This window comes from Papio anubis, chromosome 8 (genome assembly GCF_008728515.1).
Source record: "Papio anubis isolate 15944 chromosome 8, Panubis1.0, whole genome shotgun sequence".
NCBI lineage: Eukaryota > Metazoa > Chordata > Mammalia > Primates > Cercopithecidae > Papio > Papio anubis.
The window spans coordinates 104,581,921-104,606,212 of record NC_044983.1 but is presented as its reverse complement, the minus strand read 5'-3'; the positions used below and the strand labels follow the sequence as shown (position 1 = coordinate 104,606,212).

Here is a 24,292-nt window from a genome sequence, read left to right as displayed (position 1 = left end):
TAATTTCCATGATATTGTGTGATTTTAGAGAGATCTTCTTTTTATTATTCCACTCTGATCTTAGAGTATGATTGGTATGATTTCATTTTTTATAATTTATTGAGACTTGCTTTATGGCTGAGCGTATGAGTGATCTTGGAGTATGTTCTGTGTGCAGATGAGTAGGATTTATATTCTGTGGTTGATGGGTGGGGTCTTCTGTAGATGTCTGTTAGATCAAGTGTCAAATTTAAGTCCATAATTTTTCTTCAGTTTTCTACCTTGATGATCTGTGGGATGCTGTGAGTGGTATGTTGAAGTTCCCCACTATTGTCTTGTGGCTAAGTCTTTCCATAGGTCTAGAAGTACTTGTTTTATGTATCTGGGTGCTCCAATGTTGAACACCCAGATATTTGGGATAGTTCAGTCTTCTCATTGAATTAAACCCTTTATTATTATGTAATGCCCTTTATCCTTTTTTACCTTTGTTGGTTTAAAGTATGTTTTATCTGATGTAAGAACAGCGACCCCTGCCCTTTTTGTTTGCCATTTGCATAGCAGTTTTTTCTCCAGCCCTTTACTTTGAACCTGTGAGTGTCATTATGTGTCTGATGAGTCTCTTGTAAAATGCAGGTGGGCCTTGTTTTTTTTTTTTTTTAACTCCAACTTTCCACTCTGTGCCTTTCAAGCGGGATGTTTTGATCATTTACATTTAAGGTTAATATTCTTATGTGAAGTTTTGATTCTATCATGAAGTTGTTACTGGTTGCTTCGTAGTTTCTATCGTGCAGTTGCTTTACAGGGACTGTGACTCTGTCCTTGTGTTGTTGTGGTAGCAGATATTGTTCTTCTGTTTCCCTGTTTAGAACTTCCTTAAAGATCTCTTGTTAAGGCTGGTGTAGTGGTAACTAATTCTCTTAGCGCTTGCTTGCCTGGAAAAGATTTTGTTTCTCTTTCACTCATGAAGCTTAGTTTAGTGGGTATGAAATTCTTGGTTGGAATTTCTTTAAAAATTCTGCAAATAGGCCCTCAATCTCTCCTAGCTTGTGAGGTTTCTGCTGAGAAGTCTGCTGTTAGCCTAATGGGGTTCCCTTGTTTGTAATCTCTTTTCTCTAGGTGACTTTAAGGTTTTTTCTTTAGTGTTGACCTTGGACAGTCTCGTGCTATATGCCTTGGTGATCTTCATTTTGTATAGTATTTCTCAGGTGTTCTCTTGATTTCTTATACCTGGATGTCTACCTCTCTAGCAGGATTAGGGAAATTTTCTGAATTATTCCCTCAAATATGTTTTTCAGTTTGTTTAGTGTTTCTTCTCTGGAATGCCAGTAGTTCATAGGTTTGGTTACTTTACATAATTTCATATTTCTAAGAGACTTTGTTCATTTTTTAAAATTCTTTTTTTCTTTATTTTTGTCTAGCTAGGCTAGTTTGAAAGACTGGCCTTCAAGTTCTGAAATTCTTTCTTCTGCTTGGTCCAATCTGTTGATAAAGCTTTCAACTGTATTTGGAAATTCCATAAGTGAGTTTTTCAATTCCAGAAGTTTGTATTGATTTATTTTAAAGATGTTTATCTCTTCCTTCATTTCTTGGATTGCTTTGGAAGTTTCTTTGTATTGATTTTCAACCTTGTCTTAGATCTTGTTGAGCTTCCTTGCAATCCATGCTTTGAATTCTTTGTCTCTTATTTCTGAGTTTCTATTTTGGTTAAGGACCATTTCTAGAGAGCTAGTGATATTTTGTGTTGTGTCACTACATTCAGATTTTTTTATGGTGCCACAATTCTTGCACAGGTTTCTTTTTTTTTTTTTTTTTTTAATTTTTTTGTATTATACTTTAAGTTCTGGGATACATGTGCAGAACGTGCAGGTTTGTTATATAGGTATACACCTGCCATGGTAATTTGCTGCACTCATCAACCCGTCATTGACATTAGGTATTTCTCGTAATGCTATCCCTCCCCTAGCCCTCCACACGCCGACAACACTGGTGTGTGATGTTCCCCTCCCTGTGTCCATGTGTTCTCATTGTTCAATTCCCACTTATGAGTGAGAACATGCGGTATTTGGTTTTCTGGTTTCTTATCTAGAGATCTTGGCACTTCTAATTTTTATAATATTTTTGTGCAGGTAGGATTCTTTTTTCTTTCTTTCCTTATTTTTTATATATATATATGTGTGTGTGTGTGTGTGTGTGTATATATATATATATATTTTTTTTTTTTCTTTCTCTTTCCTTCTCTTGGGGGTGTGACTGTAGAGAATGCTGAGTAGGGTCTTTGGGCTTTCCTTCCATAGCCCTATGCACTTGTGTTGGCAGGTTGTATATTGGGCTATGCAGTTTAACCTACAAACCGGTAGATGGTGCTTATTAGTAACAGCCAATTGCAGCCAGTGCAGCTGGGTATATACTTAATCCTTGTTTACTAGGAGAACTTTCTGTTGCCTCAGGCAATGGGCTGATTCTTGGATTGCACAGTTGTCTGAGCTCTCTGCTCAGCCCTGGGGATTGGGTGCCAAGATGGGCAGGATGAGACTGGGCAGATCTGCCTACAGATCCCCCTGTGGCAGGTGTGGGCACCAGCGCTGAGGGAGAATCTACCTGGCAGCCACTAAATGCCCACAGGCGTGCCTAAGAAACACCCCCAGCCCCACGTTCTCTGGACAGGGTTCGGGAGATGGCATGAAGTCCTAATTTAGGAGAGCTACAGGTGCCTGGAGCTCTGCCTGGGCAGGGAGCAGAGAGGGCCACTCTGTATGAAAATCTCTGCACAGGAAATGTAGGTTAACTCAGGCTGTTGAAACAGGCAAACAGGTGCTTTGAATGCCTGAAGGTCTGCCTGAGTGTGAAGCAGAGAGGGCCCCCCTACACCAGATCTACGCATAGGAAACGTGGGGCAGTTCAGGCTGCCAGTCTGGGCAAGGAGGTGCTTTGAATGCCTGGAGGTCTGCTTAGATGTGGAGTGGAGAGGGCCCTGCTGCACTGTGATGTATGCACAGGAAGGGTTGGGGTAGTATGGCCTTTAATTTATACTAAAAGTGCATGCGATTTTGCACATCCTTCCATTCCCATGATCTGGCAGAAGCTATCCATTGAGATATTATTATGTAACCACTTTGCTAGCTTTTCTGGGTTACATATTTTGTGTTCTTTTGAACTAAGGAGTCACTCTGTGTGTGTGTGTGTGTGTGTGTGTGTGTGTGTGTGTGTGTGTGTGTGTGTTTAAGGGAAGGAGTGAAAGAGGGATGAAGGGAGGGAGAGAGGGAAGAAATGAGGATAAAGGATTGCTATCATTAGTATTTTATGAGTGCTTTATCTCCTCAAGCATTAGGTGAGTCTGGAAGGGGAAATTTTCATGTTAATTACTACAAATCTGTGAGTGAAAATTCCTCAAAGAGATCTGTGCATATTTGTTTATAATTACATTTTGTGAGATAATCACTAGTAAATATACTAAAATTCTTTTAGATAGGTTTTATGAGTGTGTATGTTTTCTCTAATTTCTTATCACATGATGCATTTTTCTTTTCCCAATAGAACCTCTGTATTACTGGCAACAGACTGAAGATGATTTGACAGTAACGATAAGGCTTCCAGAGGACAGTACTAAGGAGGACATTCAAGTACAGTTTTTGCCTGATCACATCAACATTGTACTGAAGGATCACCAGTTTTTAGAAGGAAAACTCTATTCATCCATTGATCATGAAAGCAGTACATGGATAATTAAAGAGAGTAATAGGTATTTTTATAATTTTAATATTCTATTATCTTTTTTTCTTTTTACTCTTTCCACAGTGGATACATCAGAGATTAATACAATAGTTCTGCCTGTATTACTGGTTACTTTTCTTAAGATACATTAAAAATAGAATTACTGTGTCAAAGAGCATGTTTCTAGTTGAAATTAAAGATAATAGCATAATTATCACTTGGAGAATATGGTAGTGCTTTGTTTTACCAGCTCTGGATACAATAATAATCATAGTTGAAAATGGCTATTTATTTTAAATTGCACTTTTTCAAACTTTTTAATAGAAATAATTTTTTTAACTTTAATTTGCTGGCTTGATAATGTATTTCCATTCTTTAAAATTTAAAATATACAAAAGGATATAGAGTGAGAAGTCTACCTCCAACACAAGCCTATGGGTCACCCATCCTCCCACTCACAATCAGTGTTGATACATTTTGCATACATTCAAGCACCAGACATACATTTTTCTTTTCTTTAAGGAAAACTACTTTTGGCAGCTAGCTGCAGTGGCTCATGCCTCTAATCTCAACGTTTGGGATGCTGAGGTAGGAGGATTGCTTGAGGCCAGGAGTTTGTGACCAGAGTAGGCAAAAAGAGAAAATCCTGTGTCTAACAACAGCAAAAAGGTTTTTAACACATACTTTACACACTTATACATCTTGGTTTTGTTCACTTGCAATGATAAATCTTAGGGATCTTTCCATAATGAATATATAAAAATTATTAAATTCTCTTTTATGACATGGTATTTTATTCTATCAACTGCACCATCATTTTAGACAATGAATCCTCTATTGTGTTAATTTAGGTTGTTTTCAATAATGTCTGTGTATATACATATTATTTCACATGTGTAGAAGTATATATGAAGGATAAATTTCTAAAAGCGGAATAATTAATATTTCTTTGTAAATTGTAATTTTTTCTTATGTAAATTCTCCATTTACATTTCTTTTGTGAATTGTGTGTTCAGTACACAAAGCCATAAAAGAAATACGTAAGTGGTCAGGCACAGTGGCTCATGCCTGTAATCCCAGCACTTTAGGAGGCTGAGGCGGGTGGATTGCCTGAGGTCAGGAGTTCGAGACCAGCCTGACTAACATGGTGAAACCCCGTCTCTACTAAAAACAGAAAAATTAGCTGGGCGTGGTAGCGGGTGCCTGTGATCCCAACTACTTCAGAGGCTGAGACAGGAGAATTGCTTGAGCCCGGGAGGCAGAGGTTACTGAGACCGGGCCATTGCTCTCCATCCTGAGCAATAAGAGAGAAACTCCGTCTCCAAAAAAAAGAAATACATAAGTTAAACTTCATCAAAACAGGCATTTTCTGCATGGCAAAATTAAAAATTTTTGTTCTTCTAAAGATATCATTAAGAAAACTAAAAGGTAAGCCATGGACTGGGAAAAAATATTCACAGTACTCATCTTAAACAAAGGGCTTTCATTCTTAGTGTATAAGGAAGCCTTACAAATTCATAATAAAAAGAAGCCAATTTTTTTAAATGGTCAAATTATTTGAATAGACCTGTCACAATAGAAGATATGTGAACAGCTTGAACAGCTAGTATGCCTGTCAAAAGGTAATTATCATTAGACATTAGGAAAATTAAAACTAGAGTGAGACACCAATACATGACTAAAACTTTGAAGACTGACAGTATCAAACGTTGGCAAGGATGTGGGGCACCAGCAACTCATTCGTGTCTGGTGCAAGTGTAAAATAATAATACAATCACTTTGGCAGACTGTTTAGTAGTTTCTTATCAAGTTAAACATATGCTGATTTTTAATCTAACAATTCTACTCCTTGATGTTTAACCAAAATAAATGAATGTAAATAATTTTTTGTTTTTTCTGAGACAGGGTGTCACCCTGTTGCCCAGGTTGGAGTGCAGTGGCACAGTCACTTAGCTAATTTTTGTGATTTTTTTGTAGAGATGGGGTTTTGCCATGTTGCTCAGACTGGTCTCAAACTCCTGACCTCAAGGGATCTGCCTGCCTCGACCTCCCAAAGCGCTAGGATTGCAGGTGTGAGCCACCATGCCCATCTGAAAATATATATTAAAAAACAAAACAAAGCCAAAACAAATTTGCAAACATATATTCAGAGCAGGCACACTTATAAAAGCCAGAAACTGGAAACATCTCTAGTGTTACTGAAAAGGTGAATGAATAAGTACGTGTGGTATATTCATACAATGAAATGCTACTCTGTCATAAAGTGCTAGCAATAAATAAAAAGCAATATGAATGAATTAAAAACATGTGAGTGAAAGAAGCCAAAGACAAAAAATCGTACTGTATGATTCCACATATGGAGTTCTAGAACTGGCAAAACTAATCTATGGTGATACAAATCAAAACACTTGTTATCTATAGGGTGTAGGGAGATTGACTGGAGAAAGGTCACGGGAACTGCCTGTATGGTGGAAATAATTCAGTATCCTCATTGGATTACAAAGGTGTATGCATTTGTCAAACTCAGTAAATTCTACACTTAAAATCTGTAAATTTTATTTATAAATTATACCTGAATTAAGGGAGCAAAACTATCTTTTTAAAAAAGACAAAGTTAAGTGTCTTATAAAACTCTAATCCTTTGCCCCCCACTACTGTGCCATTTTGCAAATCTATTATTCCAGGCAATTTATTCCCCAATTATTTGGATTAATAAAATTATTTTCTTTTAATTTAAATCAAGTCTTAGTAATTATTAAATTCAGTGATGGATTAATGAATAGAGTTAGGCAGTTAATTTTTTAAATCGTCAGATTTGGTCAGAAATGAGAAATGGTTGATTTAAAATATGACCTAAATCTTGTGCTTGAAGTTGATGTTACATAGAGGATAACTTAGGTGTTTTTACACAAAGTATAGTTCTTAATTAGTAGTATATGATCCATGTGAATCTGATACAAGTCTCAATCATGAGCATCTAAGACAAATATATCTAGCTCATAGAAAGTTTGGAGTTGTAAAAGCAGGTATCTTACATTTCATTAATGAAGACATTTGGTGATTTTGTTACACTTTTTAATACATCAAAAATAATTGCTTGAAAGGTTCTTTTAAAAGTATTTTGTATCTCCACATACTCTATTTAATTATGTTTATGTGTATGTGAGTCACATTTACAAATTGGCAAACCAACTAGAACGTATTGTTAAATGTAAGTCATCACACGGTAACCCAGCAAAGGTCTAGGGGAATAGCTTGACTTCATGTAAGTAGTTCAGCATTCAGTGCATCAACATAGATCAGTATTATTTTTCCATTAAATTTGAGGTGTTTGATTATTATTTTGTGTTTAAAAAAGATAATTACAACGTGGTGTAGGTGGTATTGTTGGTTTAAAAACGCACGATTTTCTGTACTTGAGTAAATTATTCGTACCTCTCATTTTCAAAAGTTACTGTTGTCTCACTTTTTAACTAATCTGTAATTTATTATGTTTGGCATTGTGTGGGCTTTTTTTGCTTGGATGGTAGCATACAATACTAGTTTTAAAACATATAAATGCAGTCTTACAAGAAGGGTACACTGATTAGCTGTGCAAATTAGTGATGGTTTGGAAATTATAACAGATTGTATCAACTCTTTCAGACCTCTAGGTAGCAGCTAGTTCACTGGGTAAATGTTCTTTAATAGTTATTTATATATATTTTTTCACTACTGCAGAATAGTGCAGTAGTGAATAACATGGACCTAGAGCCAGACTGCTTAAATAGCTTGTGACCTTGGCAAGTTGCTTAACCTCAATACTTTTTTTTCTTTCTTGTAAAATGGTGATGATAAAAATATTTCCAGTACTTTATTTGGTGGTTGTAACCAGTGAGTTAAAACATGTAAAGTGCTTAAGACAGCACCTGACATATAGGTAAGTATAAGCTATTGTCATTATTACTATTACTATCATCATCATCATCATCATCATCATCATCATCATCATCAAGATTACCTTTATCCTGAGAAAATGTAACTAAATCTCGGGACCGGGCACGGTGGCTCACACCTGTAATCCAGCACTTTGGGAGACCAAGGCAGGCAGCTCTCTTGAGGCCAGGAGTTCAAGACCAGCCTGGTCAACATGGCAAAACCCTGTCTCTACTAAAAATACAAAAATTAGCCAGGTGGGCATGATGGCGTGGCCTGTAATCCCAGCTACTTGGGAGGCTGAGGCACAAGAGTCACTTGAACCCGGGAGTCGGAGGTTGCAGTAAGAGAGATTGTGCCACTGCACTCCAGCCTGGGCAAGAGAGTGAGACTCTGTCTCAAAAAAGAGAAAAAAATGTAACTAAATTTGGGCTTTTATTGTGGTAGTAATTTTCAGTGCTAATGATAAGTACTCATATTATTATTTTGTATAGTCTCTTAAAATAGGTAGTTTCAGAAAAATGTTAAATACTGTAATTCATAAGGCAGTCATTATAACAGTCTTGAAAAAGAACGGCAGGTAAGTTTGCATGTCCTATTTGATAATTATAATAGTTATTATTGTATTCTTGCAGTTGTGTTCCAGGGCATGAGCTAATATGGTACATGTGTATGAAAGATGGCACATGGAAAAGGTTGCTTTGTTGTGGAATAGCTATCACCACTCCCCTTTTCTGTTATAGCAGTGGGTGCTCCCAAAGCATCTTACTTGGGTTTTCCTTCCTATTCCAGAGGAACATGGGCCAACTTACTTCTCCTCCTATGTCCACAGTCTGCCTTGACTCTGCTCTCTTTCCCTTTCCTGCTGCATCAGTCCTTGATCTCAGGGTTCCCTGACAGGCCATTTTTAGTACATTTGGAATTATTTAATTGTTTACATGTACAGAATTAGATTTGAAATAAGTTAATAGAGAACACATTAACATCTTTTTTCCCTGTATTACCAAAGTTAATTTTTTTCCTTATTTCTACTTTTCAATTATTTAGCATCTGTATTTTAAAATCAAGATTTGCATTCATTTAATCTGCTTGATCTTTAGGTTAATAATCATATATTATGGTTCTTAGTTTGTGAAAATAAAGTTAATTATTGGCTCCAGACACAAAGAAGTATCCTTTAGTTACAGGCCTTTTCCTCTTTGCTTACATGCCCACATCCCCGACCATTCCCCAGATGTCTTACAGATCCATACTTCTTGTATTTCTATTAAGTTCAGGAACATACTGCACACCAGTACTTTCTGGATGACCTCACTCTTTCCAGCCAGTTCTCTCTTCAGGCCATTTGATGTACCATTTCCAGTGGTACTTTCTTTGTTTATTAAATCTGGACTATTCGCCATTGGATTATAGGTTTTCCATCACATGCAAAATTTAAATGAGCAAGATTTTTGGTAAACCATCCTGTGGACACCAGAGGGTTCTTTCTATAGAAGATAGAAACAAACAGTATTTGTTACTGATTGTATAGTTTGTATAATTGCTTAATGTAACTTTACTTTTCTCATTTAAACTTCTAGCTTGGAGATTTCCTTGATTAAGAAGAATGAAGGACTGACCTGGCCAGAGCTAGTAGTTGGAGATAAACAAGGGGAACTTATAAGAGATTCAGCCCAGTGTGCTGCAATTGCTGAACGTTTGATGCATTTGACCTCTGAAGAACTGGTAAGTAGTTGGAATACTAGTGTGACTTTCCAAAGGTCCAAAAATATGTTGTGTGAAGATTATGCCATGCTTTTCAAACATTATTTTGCTTTTCCTAATGTAAAAGATACATATCAGATACTACTGATCTGAGTGATGTTTGAATATGGCTGAAGTTCTAATATTTATTTCTTACACTATGTAAATACATACATGTATGTGTGGTCATGCTATATAGAGAGTTTGCCTGCATCTGTGTATGTGTGTGTATGTATTGTGCGCGCTCTCTCTCTCTCTACATGTATTCTTTAGAAGAATCAACTGACCAGTGCTGGTAGGACAAAAATTATGTTAAAATTTATTTACCGGGAATCTACTTATCACGAAAATTTTTGAGGTGATTTTAGAATTTTGCAAGGATATATGTATCATATATAGTAATTTTTTCTTTGTAATGTAATTAATTGTGATGATTACAGTGACACCACAATACTTAATCATGAGGTTGAATATGTTCCCACTCTGATGACGTGTATGATCATGTTAAGAATGTGAACAAATACAGCAGTACATCAGAATTTTAAATTGTATGTTCATTTTCTAACAATGATATCAGCATATGAAAGATGTCTGGTTTATTGCCATCTTGAATTATAGAGATGAGGAAGACTGTACAAAGTATTGTTTATAGTATAATGTTAATCGCATCCTAAGATAGAAAAAAAGGTTTAGAATATTGAAAGTGAATGTCTCTATCAAAAGGAAACATGGCCAGATAGAGAAACCAAGTTTCATGTTTGCCAGTAGTAATTGAAAATTTCAGGAATCACTGAAACTCATATGTAGGACTTCAAAACTTTGATTTCATAGCCCTGTGTACAACAAACCATACAGGCTGCATTGCCTTATATTCACTCATTAAGCAAGTATTATTGTGTTAGGCTCTGGGAATATAATAGCAGTGACAGTATTGGAGATGTGTTTTAAGATTGTAGATAATTGCAGTTAACTACTTTTTAAACTTGATGGTTTCAATTGAATATTAGTGTTTATGAGAAAGTTATTTATGCCTGAACACCAGTGTGTTTGTTACATTTTGAAAAGACAAACATACAATCTTATCTGCAGCTGAAGGCAGTTTTGTTTTTCAAATATTCATACTTGCCTTACTGCAGTGGTTAGAATGTCTGCTCCACAGCTATATAGAACTCTCAAATGGTAAAAGCAGACATTCTTGCCTTATTTGTGATCTTGGGGAAAATAATTGACTATTTTATCATTAAGAAGGATAGATTCTTTGTATTACATTGAAAAAACTTTCTTCTGTTTGTAGTGTGCTGAGAGTTTTTATCATGAATGATTATAGAATTTTCTGCATTGGTGGGATAAGCCCTTCTTGGTCAGGTTTTTTGTTTTGTGTTGTGTTGTTTTTTACCATCCTTTTCCAGTTTGGATATCTGGGTTATAACTTTGTAAAATGATTAGGGAAGTGTTCTATTTGTAGAAGAGAATGTATAGAACTAGTGTTATGTCTTAAAATGTTTGGTAGAATTTGTCAGTAAAACAATCTGGACCTTGAGTTTGCTTTTTTGGAAGGCACTTAACTATGGTGCCTTAGTTTTTAATGTTTTTAATTTCTTTTAACAGATATAGATCTGATGTGAGCATCTGTTTCCATTGCCTTTGTTTTTCAGTTTTCCATTTCTTAATTTCCATGTTACATGTATTATGTTCTTCCTTTTGTTTACTAGGAATTTATATTGCTTTTTTGTTTTCTATTTTTGAAGGCGATAGCCTAGTTGATTTTTGAATTTTCTGTTCCAATGAAAGCACTTAATGTTGTACACGTCCTTCTAAGCACTACTGTAACTGCATTCTCTAAATTTTTAGCCTACCTTAATTCCATAGGGATTGATTTGATTCGATGCTGGGCTTCAGTCTTTTACATGGCTGATTTATTCCATGTTTATTCTTACACCTAAGGCAAAACTTTTCATTTATCTCAACTGAAAGCCTAGGATGTTTACCAGGGCTTCTCCTACTGTGTGGACTCTGAAGTCTAATTTTTGACTCCCAAGCACTTTAATACCCCAAACTCAGCTTTTTAGCCCCTTATTTGCTGCTTTCCGCTTGTCTTTTTCAACTCAGTTTAAAAATCAGTAAATGGTCTTTGGAAAGCAACATAGCATTTGCTGTATTGAAGTTTGACCCTTTTCTCTGCAATTTCCTTTTCTCTCTAATCTTGTCCTGTGAAGCACTGGTGATCTTGATAGTCCTGAACTTTTAATTTTTTCTGCTTCTAAAAGTATGGATAATTGGAAGGTGAAGGGAAGGAGAAATCTATAGGGTACTTTCTCTATTCTGTTGGATATAGATATCTCCTTGAGACACTGTGCAGAATGGCATCAACTAACCAGGAGATTGCTGGTGGTGCCGTTACAACCAGTCACAGCAACCATAATTGTTCCCATTGATACTTAGACTACAGGCAACAGCCACAACTAGGCGGTTCCATATTCCAGCTGGGACATGGACACATGTTGAGGATGTAGATCTTCTAGAACTTCCATCCATTTAGTTTCAGATTCTCTCAGTTCATTTCATTAAATGTTTAATAACATGAGAATTAACATAACTCTGTATCTTAGCAAACTAGATGTTTACACATTTGATCAGTTGTAGAATTGTGTTTCTGCTATATGCAGATATTGTATAATTTATTGCTTAATTATTGTGATCCTGTTACTCTGTGAGGTATATAAGACCAGACAGTGACCCTTGCATTGAAGCAAGGGAACATTTAAAAATTGCTTTCATGAATTTATTTATGTCTAGTTTAGGCTTATTAACAATATTTCAGTGTTTCTGTTTGGGTAGATATTTGTGTGTGTGTGTGTATGTGTGTGTTTTAGTGGTTCTAGAGGTTACATCTTTGACTTATCACCAACTGTCTTTAAAAACTGTATCACTTCATCTATAATTTAAGAAATTTATATTTTCTTCTCTTCTGTTCTTTGTATTATTGTTGTCTTACATTTTATATTCCATTAAAATTAATAATACATTGCTATTTTAGCTATAGTCAGTAATTCTCTTTTAAAAGAGATTAAAAATGTGAAAAAAAGGTTTTTCATTTACTCTTATATTAGCCTTTTCATCTATTCTATATTCCTTTGTGTTGATTGACATTTTCATCTGATGTTATTTTTTTCTGGCTGGAGAGCTTCTTTTAGCATTTTTTTCTAGTGTGGATTTGCTGGTGATAAATTCTCTCAGCTTTTTTCTGCAAAAATATTTCTCTTTTCTTCCCTTTTCTAAAGTTATTTTTGTTATGTATATAATTCAGCGTTGACAGGTTTTTTTTTTTTTATCTTACACATTCAAATATACACCATTGTATTCTGGCCTACGTAGTTTCTGATGAGAAGTCAGCTGTCTTTTACAGCTTTATTCCTCTGTAAATAATGTATCTTTTCCTCCCCTGTCTGCTTTTAGGAATTTGTTTATTACTGCTTTTCAGAAATTTACTTATAATGTGACTTACTGTGGTTTTTGATTTTTTAAAAAAATATTTGTTGTGCTTGGAGTTCTTCGACATTCTAAAGAGTTGGCCATTACTTATTCACAATTTTTTCCCCATTCTTCTTGCCCTCCTCCAATTACCCATATGCTAGACCATTTGATATTGTTCCACAGATCACTGAGTTTCTCTGTTTTTATGTTTTGTCTTTGTGCTTCATTTTGTAGTCACTATTGCTATTTTTCAAGCTCACTGGTCTTTTGTCCTGCAATGTCTAATCAGCTGTCTGTCATATCTGTTTTGTTTTTCATTTCAGATTTGTGTTTTTATATCTAGAAGTTCAGTATGGTTCTTTTCTTTCATCTCTCACTTTCTCATGTTTATGTTTTCCTTTACATCTTTGAGTATATAGAGCATGTTTATAATACGTGTTTTCATATCCTTTTCTGCTGACTTCGTCATTCTGTTATTTCTGTTTGTGTGATTATGATTTTATTGGTCATGGGTTTGCAATTCATTTTTAATTACTGCTGTAACCTTAACATTTTTAAAGATGAAGAAACCTATTCCCTTGTTTATTTGTTTTACTTATTTGTTTTACTTATTTACTTATTTTATTTTCTGGACTAAGAATCCAAATCCAGATAAAGAAAAACCACCTTGCAATGCTCAAGAGTTAGAAGAATGTGATATTTTCTTTGAAGAGAGCTCCAGTTTGTGCAGATTTGATGGCAGTACATTAAAAACTACTCATGTGGTAAGTTATTAATATTTTTATAAAATTTTGTCAGTAGTTAACTCAGATGATGATTGGCCTGTATATGTTTTTCAAAGATACTTGATTAGCAGTTACTGGCTTTGATAAGTCTCATCACTCTGTCAAGTAGCATCTTTTCATACACTCAGTAAAACAGTGTTATATAGTTTTGGTACCACTTTATATTGATATTTTTCAATTTGCGCTTTTCTGGATGGGTTTTTCATATATAATTGTGACCCTATAATGTATAATAACTTCACGTTTTTTTTTTTCATTCAACATTATGAACTTAAGCGTTTCCTCATATTATTTAAATGTCTGGTTTAATGGTTCGATTATACTATGATGTTGGTCATGTCTGCATGTAGTGATTCTACCCATTACAATAAGTAATAGCTTTTTAAAAATACATTATGATGATGCTATTTTTAAAAATCTCTGTTATATGAAGCCTTTTCTATTTCCAGGGAAATTTATCTAATAACAAGTTACAGAATTCAAATTAATGAAGCATAAGCCTCTGACAAATTGATTACTACTTATATTTTAGTAAAGATTGCAGTTATTGCCTGATTCACTGCATCTTCACCTTCACTTTTTTGTTTGATCATTACTAATTGGTGTGCAGAATAAACTTGTGCCATTTTTTTTTTTTAACTGTCAACTATTTCATGTAATAACTATTTCTTTTGTGAAGAAGTTTTTATTTGTCTTAGTGTTTCTTACCAATTTGTATGACGTGTTTTAAATTTGAATAATGCTTCTATATCAAGTGAGTTAATTTTTTTCTTCTTTTTCTATTTTGGAATATTTTTATTCAACTCATTAATTCATCTGGAATTTGTTTTTCCTTTTCTCTCTTGTGTGCCATATATATATTTCACACCCTGCCCCCCCTAAAAAAAATTTGCACTGTGTTTACAAGCTTTGACAGATTTGTATTAAGATACTGAAGAAGACTGCCTGGAGTGACTTGATGCAGTAGATGTAGAATTTTTTTTTTTTTTTTTTTAAATTTAGAACCTTATTAGACCTTCCTTCTTAGGGGAATCCTTAACCATTAGTTATTACTACTAAGTGTGTGTTTCATGGAGTTGTTTCTGTGAGCAGGGTGTCTCAGCCAATTGGTGGCTAACTTAGAGCTGTGCATATAGAAATTAGTGTTATTACTGAAACCAGAAGGAAATTTGGGAGACTCATTCCAAGCAAAAGCAACAGAGGAGATTGAGAGCAACTTGGTCTTTTGTTTCTGTTTTTAGACTTGTTAGGCTTTGATACAGGTTTCAAAGGCTCTGTTTTCAAGAAAACCCTGAAAAATTTCTGCCAAGTTTGTCCTGATGTTTCTTTGTTATGTAGAGGTTTGGGGGAAAGTGTGTTCTACCAGAATTCATGTAACCGAAGTTAAAAGTGTCATGGGAAGCTGGTTTACCAGGTCTGAGTTCTGGCCCAACATCTTACTGACTGAAAGGAAAAATAACTGGTCTTCTCACTCGCTGTCCCTTCCTGGTATTTTTGGATACTTACCAGCTTTCTTTAATGGCTGAACGTTAATTAGTACTCAAAGAAGTTGTAAAATGAGCATTTCTAGTTATACCTATGTGGATAAACGAGGTGGAATGGCATAGGACCAATGGCTAGGCAGAAATACCATTTGAAGCTGTATCAAAATTAAATATTTGCTTTTACAATTAATTTCTATCTCTGCACTGCTCTCTTCCTTACCACGCTTTAACACTAGTAAGTTCTAAAAAGCACATGGATGACATTTTACCAGTGTCCTCAACACCTACCAAATGTTCTGATTCATGATAGTTGCTTTAGAATTATCTTTTAGTGACAGTCATTAAATTTTAAAAAATTGTTTTAGGTCCATCTTGGATCTCAAGAAATGACTGTCTTTCATTTTCTCCCTCCTCAATTAATCTTCTAATTGAAGAGTAAGCAGTATTCTTAGTCAGATTATTATATCCAGGCTGGGTACTGGTCAAAACCCCAGATTATCAGAGCTGTTTCAAGTTTTTAGGAGTTTTACTTCCTAGCTGTTGTTTAGTTTTGACATAATCTTATAGATGATTCCCTGAATTGTGATAAATAAGAGCCATCACATAGCTACTCTTCTCTTTGTTACCTTGGGTTAAATTTTAGAGAACCAGTTTCAGGCATGACTGATAGAAGCCTCTTGAATCTGACTAACTGGAGATTATTTGTTCTAATAATGAAGAATCTGGTTGTTCTTCTTAACGTTATACTTTTAGGTGCTATAACTCTTAGACCCTGTTTTCTGCCAAACTTTTACAGGGAAGGCAGCTGTATCTTAGGTGTCATAAAATGCTGTGGTTTAAACTTAGCTTCCCTGAAAATTTCAGTTCATCTTAGTACTCCTAAATAGTGTTGATCAGTAGTTTAATGATGGTAACTGAGATACTCCCAGTTAATGATACCTTTCTTCATTTCTTATGTTTGAGTATATTAATTAAAACCAAGGAATGGCAAAATAAAAGCATTATTACTGATACATTACAGTACAAAAGCTTAGTGGATCTACGTACTGAGTCCTAGAATTTAGCAGATTTACCTGTAGTCACAGGCAATGTTAAATCAGCTCTGGCTGCCCCTAGAGGGACAGTTGAAAACTCTTATTTCCTGAGGCCTCTAGCTCCTTATATGAAAAAGTGATAGAACTGAGAAGAATATACCGATTTTTCTTACATTTACCGATCAAATGTGACTTCACTCCTCAGGAATTTATAAAAGCTAGAATGTTATAGCAGTGGAACTTCTCAGTGTCGTAGATCAAGAGTGGGGAAGAAGTCTAATATATAATAAACAGGGACAATCTTTCCAACTTCAAAGAAATTCCATATTTCATCTTCTTCATTTTACGGATTTATTAAGACAAACTGAGATAGATGGAGTTTATATGGGATCAAAGAGAGAGTCAGTAGTGGAAACTAGATCTCTTGGGCTGCCAGTATGCTTTCCCTAATTTTCCCTAAACCAACAGGATCATAAATTTCTCTTTGGAGATCCTAAGCTACTACAGTTCGTCCTTCCTTCTGAATAAATACAGTTAGTCTTACTTCTGTGTTCCTAAGGAATGTGAACAATAGATTTCTGTGGTAAGCAGTTTCTATCCTCAGAAACTTAAGAAATAAACAAACAATCCTTCATTGTACCATAGCTTTTATTTGATGAGACATTTCCAGCATTTTGTACATACCTTTTTAACTAATCACATTTCAAAGTTTAATTGCTGGTTTAACTTCAATTAGTGTATAATTAAACTAAAGATTCTTATCTTTGTTTCAGTTGGATTTGAAACCAAACTTTCTTTTTACCATAAGCCCTTTATGGTAGAACAATTTTTATTCCTTTGGGTATACACACAATAATGGGATTGCTGGGTCAAATGATAATTCTGCTCTGAGTTCTTTGAGAAATCTCCAAACTACTTTCCACAATAGCTAACTAATTTACATTCCCATTAGCAGTATATAAGCATTCTCTTTTCTCCCCCATGTCACCAGCATGTTTTTTTTTTTTTACTTTTTAATAATGGCCATTCTGACTCATGTGAGATCCTAAACACTGAATACATATGGACACACAAATGAAAACAACAGACACCAGAGCCTACTTGAGGGTGGAGGGAGGAGGATGAGGATTGAAAAACTACCTGTCGGGAACTATGCTTATTACCTGGTTGGCGAAATAATCTGTACACCAAACCCCCATGACACGCAATTTACCTATGTAGCAAACATGCACATGTACCCCAAACATAAAAGTTAAAAATTATAAGCATTTTGATTTTTATATTATTAATTTTTTTATAGACAAAAATGCAGTGAAGTAAAAATGCATAAACATATATGTAGAATGGATACTCATGCAATGCTTGAAATTTAAAATTACCTTACATGGGAAGGTTAGTATATTCCCTAAGAGTTTTAGAAAATAATGCTATAATAAAAAGGTCAGAACTCTATGTTTTAAGTGACAAATATCCCAAAATATGTTTCCTTTAAAGACATGGACATTAGGGTTAGAATTGCCATTTGGAAAATAAAATGTTAAATAAATAAATGAAGCAGCACAATAAAAGAAATATTAAATATCAGAACTGAATATTTAATATTTCTCTGAAATATTAAATTGGTCACTAAAGTGTAAAGTGCAAATCAGAATTCAGATAGAATTGAAGATGAATTATTTTTACTTCTATCTAAGAGCTGTCAAAATGTTAGCCTCTGGCCATATGGTGACTATTGAGCAATTGAAATGTCGCTAGTCTGAATTGAAATGTGCTATAAATGTAAAATACACAACCAGATTTTGAAAATATGAAATACATAAAACATAAAATATTACTAATTAATTTTTATGTTGAAATGATAATCATTTGGATATGTTTGGTTAAATAAAATACATTATTCAAGTTAATTTATCCAGTTTCTTTTTATGCTTAAATATGGCTCCTAGAAAATTTAAAATTACGTATGTGGCTCCCATTTTATTTCTGTTGGACAACACTGATCTGTAGTAATCAAATTATATAGACTTGAATGACCAGAAGGTGATAGGATATTTTTAAGTATTAGATTATGGTGAATTTCTTAGATCAGATGATATTCATCTATTGCTTAAGACAGGGGTCCCAACCACCCAGGCCACAGACCTTACAGGTCCCTGGCCTGTTAGGAACCTGGTCGCACAGCAGGAGGTGAGCAGTGGATGAGCTCCGCATCCTGTCAGATCAGCAGCAGCCTTAGATTCTCATAGTGGTGCTATTGTGAACTGTGCATGCGAAGGATCTAGGTTATGCAGTCCTTATGAGACTAATGCCCGATGATCTGAGGTTTCATCCTGGAACCTCCACACACCCCCGCCTTTGTCCGTGAAAAAATTGTCTTCATGAAACGAGTCCCTGGTGCCAAAAAAGTTGGGGACCACTGGCTTAAGATATAAAATTGAAGCACCTGAAAGAATATTTGTAACTTTTAAATAAACTCATCAAGACAGGAAGAAAAAGAGTTACAAACAGAAAATAATTAAGTTAATGTCATTATGAAAGGAAGTAGGAAAAGCAAATGCTGTATATTATTAATCCTTTCAAGAGGATATTAAGGATAGAATCAGAAGTTATTAGAGCATTTATAATAGTGTAAATAGTTATGATAGTTTAAAAAACGTTTAAAAAGTACCTAAACCAGTAGTTTTTGGTCTCAGGACCCCTTTACGTTCTTTTTTTTCCCTCTATATTTTATTAAACTATTTGGAAATGGAAATTTTAAATTATTATAAAAAACAGAATTATCCGTTACAAAAAAAGTCATTCAGAGTAATGAATAATCAAGTAATTTCATGTAAACGGCATTTTTATGAAACAAAATTGTTTAATTACAAACCGTTCATTTGTAATTAAAATTAGTATGTTAGAGGATTTGACATTTATTTTTTAATCAGGTTAAACTTTGTCCTTGCAGTTATGTTTGACTGATTAATTAGTATTCTTAGCAAGCCTTTTAACCACCCAGTGGGTTTACTTTGCCTGCCTTTACCTCCTTCAGCTTTTTGGTGTACTTAGTTTTTATAGTTGGATTATATTTATCAAAATGTATCATATTAAAAATTAAGAAATTTAAAAAGTATTCATTTAAAAATAATAACCTATTGTTAACATAAATAATATTTTTTAATGAAAATTAGGACATTTTCCAAAATAATTTAAAAAAAAAGAATGTCATTGTTTTACATTTTTGCAGATCTCTCTAATGGCTGCATTAATATAGTTGAATCTTTATATCTGCTTCTGCATTCAATCTCTTGCGATATACTGCGGTTGAAATATATTCAGATTCCTATAGATATATAATTGGAAAGAGAGGGGTATTTAATTAACATTTGTAGTTAATGGTGAGTTTTTTCCTTTGATATTACACCAAAATTTGACGTGCCCATTTCTTAAATACTAGTTGCAATGTAAACTTTTCATGCTCTGTTACTTTAAAATCAGTTGCTTTTTGAGACACTTTGAATGGATGTTTTACGCGTGACGACAATTTGGAAATGTTGCTTCTCTGAGTTATGCAGACTTTCCAAATGCTAATCTATTTCATTATTCAATATAAACTGATACACACGTAAGTGTTTGTTAATATACCACTAATCTCACCAGAAGAGTGTTTTAAGGATTGGCAGGCTGTCATCCTCATGGTGATAAATATGAGTTCTTCAAAATTCTAAGTTTTGTTCAAAAGCTGAAATTTTATCATTGGCAACAAATACTTTTGAGTGTTCTCCTTGAAGTGATAGACTTCAGTCATTTACTTTGGGAAAATGTTTGCCAAATCTCAATTCAGAATAGCCATAGTTTGTCAACTGTTGTTTCAGGTGAAAATACTGTTCCATGAAAAAATAGCCATTTCAGTGTTTGCAACTCAAACGATTCCCAAGTGCTTTTCCTTGAGACAACCATGGTACTTTAGTATGCAGCAGAACTGCTTTATGTGTGCTTCCCATTTAATCATGCAGAATACTAAAAAGACATGTACTCAAGAGTCAAGATTTAATAAAATTAATCATTTTTCTTTCTCAAGGACATTTTAAAGTGAAACTGGCCTTTTCTTTACAGCGAGTACATGGCAGTGAAGAATGTAGCAACTTCAGGTAATTACTAGTATCTGGTGCTATTATTTGCAATAATTTATGCTATCACTCCAGCAATTTTACCTACTTTTTCTTTTGTACCATCCATACAAATTTAAAAATAGGGAGAAAGCAATTTACATCCTAGTATTATTATGAAAATAGTTTTAAGTCTATGGACCCCCTGAAGGTATCTCCCAGCACCCCCCTCCCCAACCCAATAGGGTTCTTCTGCATATCATACTTTGAAAGTAGCTTGTCTAAAACAGAGATTGTGTGTATATACCATTCACACAATAACAGCACTAATTCTTAGAAAGTTACTTAAGAACTGTGAAGGTTCTGAGATTTTACCACATTTACAGGCTAACAAGTTAACCTGCCAGTTTAATGGATGCTGGTAGGAGACAGGAAATTACTGGATTGGAAACTTTATTACTTTGCACAGTAAACAGCATAAGCATTAGCATATTTGCATCAATTTCTCAAGTCTAAAATTCCCACTGGACAGAACAGATGGGTCCAGATGGATTCCCACGTACATCAGTAGGTTGTATTACAGGAGAGAAAACTTGAGCGTAGGGAACTTGAGTCTACTATAATGATCAGTTAGCATGTCTACCTGCTTATTGTCATAAACATTTTGCCTATAGTACTGGAGGGAGACACTCTATCTTCTAAGGCTATTCATTATGCAAACATCCGTGTGTGAACAAAGTTCTTTGAAAAGGAATTTGGAGGAAAGAGACTATTCCAGCGAACAATTTGCAGACTGAGGAGATGTAGCCTTAGGCAGCTTTCAGTGTAAAATGAAGGTGTGTTCTAGAGAACAAAGAGAGGTTCAGTGGCAACCGTTGCCTCCCATGTTCAAGTGATTCTTCTGCCTCAGCCTCCCAAGTAGCTGGGATTACAGGCGCCCACCACTATGCCCAGCTAATTTTTTGTATTTTTAGTAGGGACAAGGTTTCACCATGCTGGCCAGGCTGGTCCCAAACTCTTGACCTCGTGATTTGCCCACCTTGGCCTCCCAAAGTCCTGGGATTACAGGCATGAGCCACCGCACCTGGCCGGGTTCAGGTTTTATAGCAAAAGTTCCTGCCCAGGTTCCGAAGCAGATCTGTTTATGCAAATGAATGAATGGCACCTTAGTTCTGATCCGTCAGCACAGCTGAGCCCCTTGGTCAATATGGCTGAGCCATGATTGATTGATTTACTTTGGAAAAATGTTTGCCAAATACCCAATTCTGAATAACCATAGTTTGAGCTGAATAACCACAGCTGAGCCCTGATTGACTGGGGCAGGTGAACTCTGATTGGTTGGTTTTCAAGCATAAAACCAGAAGTCTCTGTCAAATGTTTCTTTCTAATAGTGAATGATGGGTGAGGGGATTCTGGCTGCAGTTTATTTTGGCACCAACAATAGGAACTGGTTTGGCTTGGTTGTAGAAAAGGAGGTCTTGTCATACTTTTACAAAGTCTTTCTGAGAACACAATAGGTGACCACTTCCTCACCCAGCCATGGCTGCCTGCTTCTGTTTTAACTTTGAGCACTTCAGCCATGGGAGTCCATTTGTCTATCAACTGGGAGCATTAACATTTGGAAAGGTAGTAGAGAGTAAAGAGCAGTCAGTATGTCTGCTTTCAAAACATACAGAAGTTAAAGAGACATGCAGAATTAACTTACAACAATACGAAGTAAAACCACATATAAAGGTATTTGAATTTTCTTTTTCTTGGTAGATTCTTTTAGCCCATAGAGAGTGGCGGAAGTGAGTAGTCTATTTTCTTGCCCTTATATTTTGATAACTGAAAGAAGTTTTTACTGTAAAGATACTTGTTGCAACAGTAATTGCTGTTCATAACACCATGTAATGCAGTGCTCCATACCTGTGTGTGTATGTGCACTAGTATAGATGTGTATGTATAGGTATATATTATACTTCTTTATGGTATGTACTAGCCCTCACTCATATATAGTGAGGCCCTATGAGTCCTGAGGGCCTATGAGTCCTATTTGAAGAAAATTTACATTTAGAAAAATAATTAAACCATGTAAATTATGTTGGTATGAAGGCATCATTTTAATAAAATTTAAGTAGAAGTCTTTTATAAAAAATACATATTGCTTAAATAGCATTAATGTAAATCAAAATAAACAATCCATGTTTTTGTGTTTTATGTTTTCTAGATCTCATCTCCTAACTACTTCTCCTTATGCCTTTTTCCTCTTGCCCAAGAGAGCTGTCCTAAATGTCTAATATTTCATTGTTAATATTTATTACTGATATGTTTAACAGTCATTGTTAATTACATTGGGTATTCTTTTGTGACTTTTTTTCTTTAAGTTTGTGAGGGTCAACCACATTGTCATGTGTAGCTGAGTTTCATTTGTTTTGACCTTACATAGTTTTCATCATGTATATATATGTAATGTATTCATTCTAGTGTGGATTTTTCATTTTCTTGATCTAGCAGTGCTAGTGTTAACCTTTTTGAAACTTTCACCTTGTCCTTGTGTAATTTTTAGGTCTATAACAATACTGTAGGTTCAATTTATAGCCTACTGTTTAAAAATTAATATTGCCATAAGCATTTTACCTATTGGTCCATATTTTTGAAATACTAATATGCTGCATGCTGTCATATAGGCTTATACCACAATTTAATCAATTATCTAATGAATTTGTTTCCCCTAGATTTTAAAAAATATAAATATAATCATTTAAAATACCCCTCTCCGTGTATTTTTTTCATTATCTTAGAGTCTTGGGCTTGGATTAAAGTGCTTTACAAATATTGCAGAAGTTACCTGTCACCACATTTAATGTAACCATGCCAACATTGAGCAAATAAATGTATACGGTGCTTACATTCAATTTTGGAGACTATTGGTAATCAAGACAGTCTCTACTTTTAAAACATACAGTCAAGTGGGGAACAAGCATGTAAATAAGTATTTATAACAATAATTATAGTGTACGAAAGTGAGGAAAGAGAGTTGTATCAAACAAATATTGCAGTTTATGTGATATCCCAGAGATGATGGTTCTTTTGAAGAATCAGCACTAATTTGGCATTGCTGGAGTATAGAGTCTCAAAGAGACGTGTGTGTGTGTGTGTGTGTGTGTGTGTGTGTGTGTATGTGTAGAAATACTACTTAATACTATTTCCAACTTAATGGTTATGAATTGATATCTGAGATATGTGAATTATACATTGAGTTTCTTTGACTCATATTGCAGTTGATTTCTTTATGCTTGTTTTAAATTCTGTTTGCTCCTGTTGTACCCATTATCTATTTTTTAGCTGTTTGAATAACATATGGGCCAGGCACAGTGGCTCATGCCAATAACCCCAGACTTTAGGGGGCCAAGGCTGGAGGATCACTTGAGGCCAGGAGGTCAGAACCAGCCTGGGCAACATAGCGAGACTCCACCCCCACCTCTTGTCTACAAAAAAAATTTGCCAGGCGTGGTGGTGCAAACATTTAGTCCCAGCTACTCGGGGGCCTGAGGCCCAAAGATCTCTTGAGCCCAGGAGTTGGAGGTTCCAGTGAGCTATAATGGTGCCTGCACTCCAGCCTAGGCAACCTATAACAGTGAGACCTTCTCTCGAATAAAAGAAAAAATAGCATATGATTTGATTTTGGGTCATAATTGTTGTGGACATTTCACTTTGACTGTTTTTGGTTAATATTGCTTACTTTTTCTCACTTTAATGACAGCCTTAAGTGTTTATATCTTTGAGTAATGTTTATATATTTGCCTTCTTGCACTTAGATTATTGCCCTCATAAAAATCTGATAAATATTCATACTGTTTTTTGATATTTTTATTGTGTCCTAATCTTTTGTGTGACTCTTTGAGGTTTACTTTTTAGTATATGGAAAAATCTTTTGAATAGTAAACTATTAAAAGTATGAATTAGCAAGTACTTGATTTGCCCAGAAGAAACTTATTAAATAAGGTAAATTTGTGTTGCCCCTGTTTTCGAGAAAGTGAAACTTATGAAAATCTTTAAAAAAAAAAAAAAGATGGTGATATTTAGTTTATATC

At 34.8% G+C, this 24,292-nt stretch overlaps 1 protein-coding gene across 2 annotated transcripts in view; it reads left to right on the top strand.

Annotated features, from left to right (window-relative positions):
* The window catches only part of NUDCD1 (NudC domain containing 1), a 91,131-nt gene that overhangs the window by 48,882 nt on the left and 17,957 nt on the right, over positions 1-24,292 (top strand). For both annotated transcript variants that reach the window (XM_003903073.4, XM_017962232.3), the window contains exons 6-8: positions 3,514-3,718; positions 9,186-9,330; positions 13,461-13,586. In XM_003903073.4, coding sequence (XP_003903122.2) covers positions 3,514-3,718; positions 9,186-9,330; positions 13,461-13,586 — 476 coding nt within the window. The remainder of the gene's footprint in view (positions 1-3,513; positions 3,719-9,185; positions 9,331-13,460; positions 13,587-24,292) is intronic.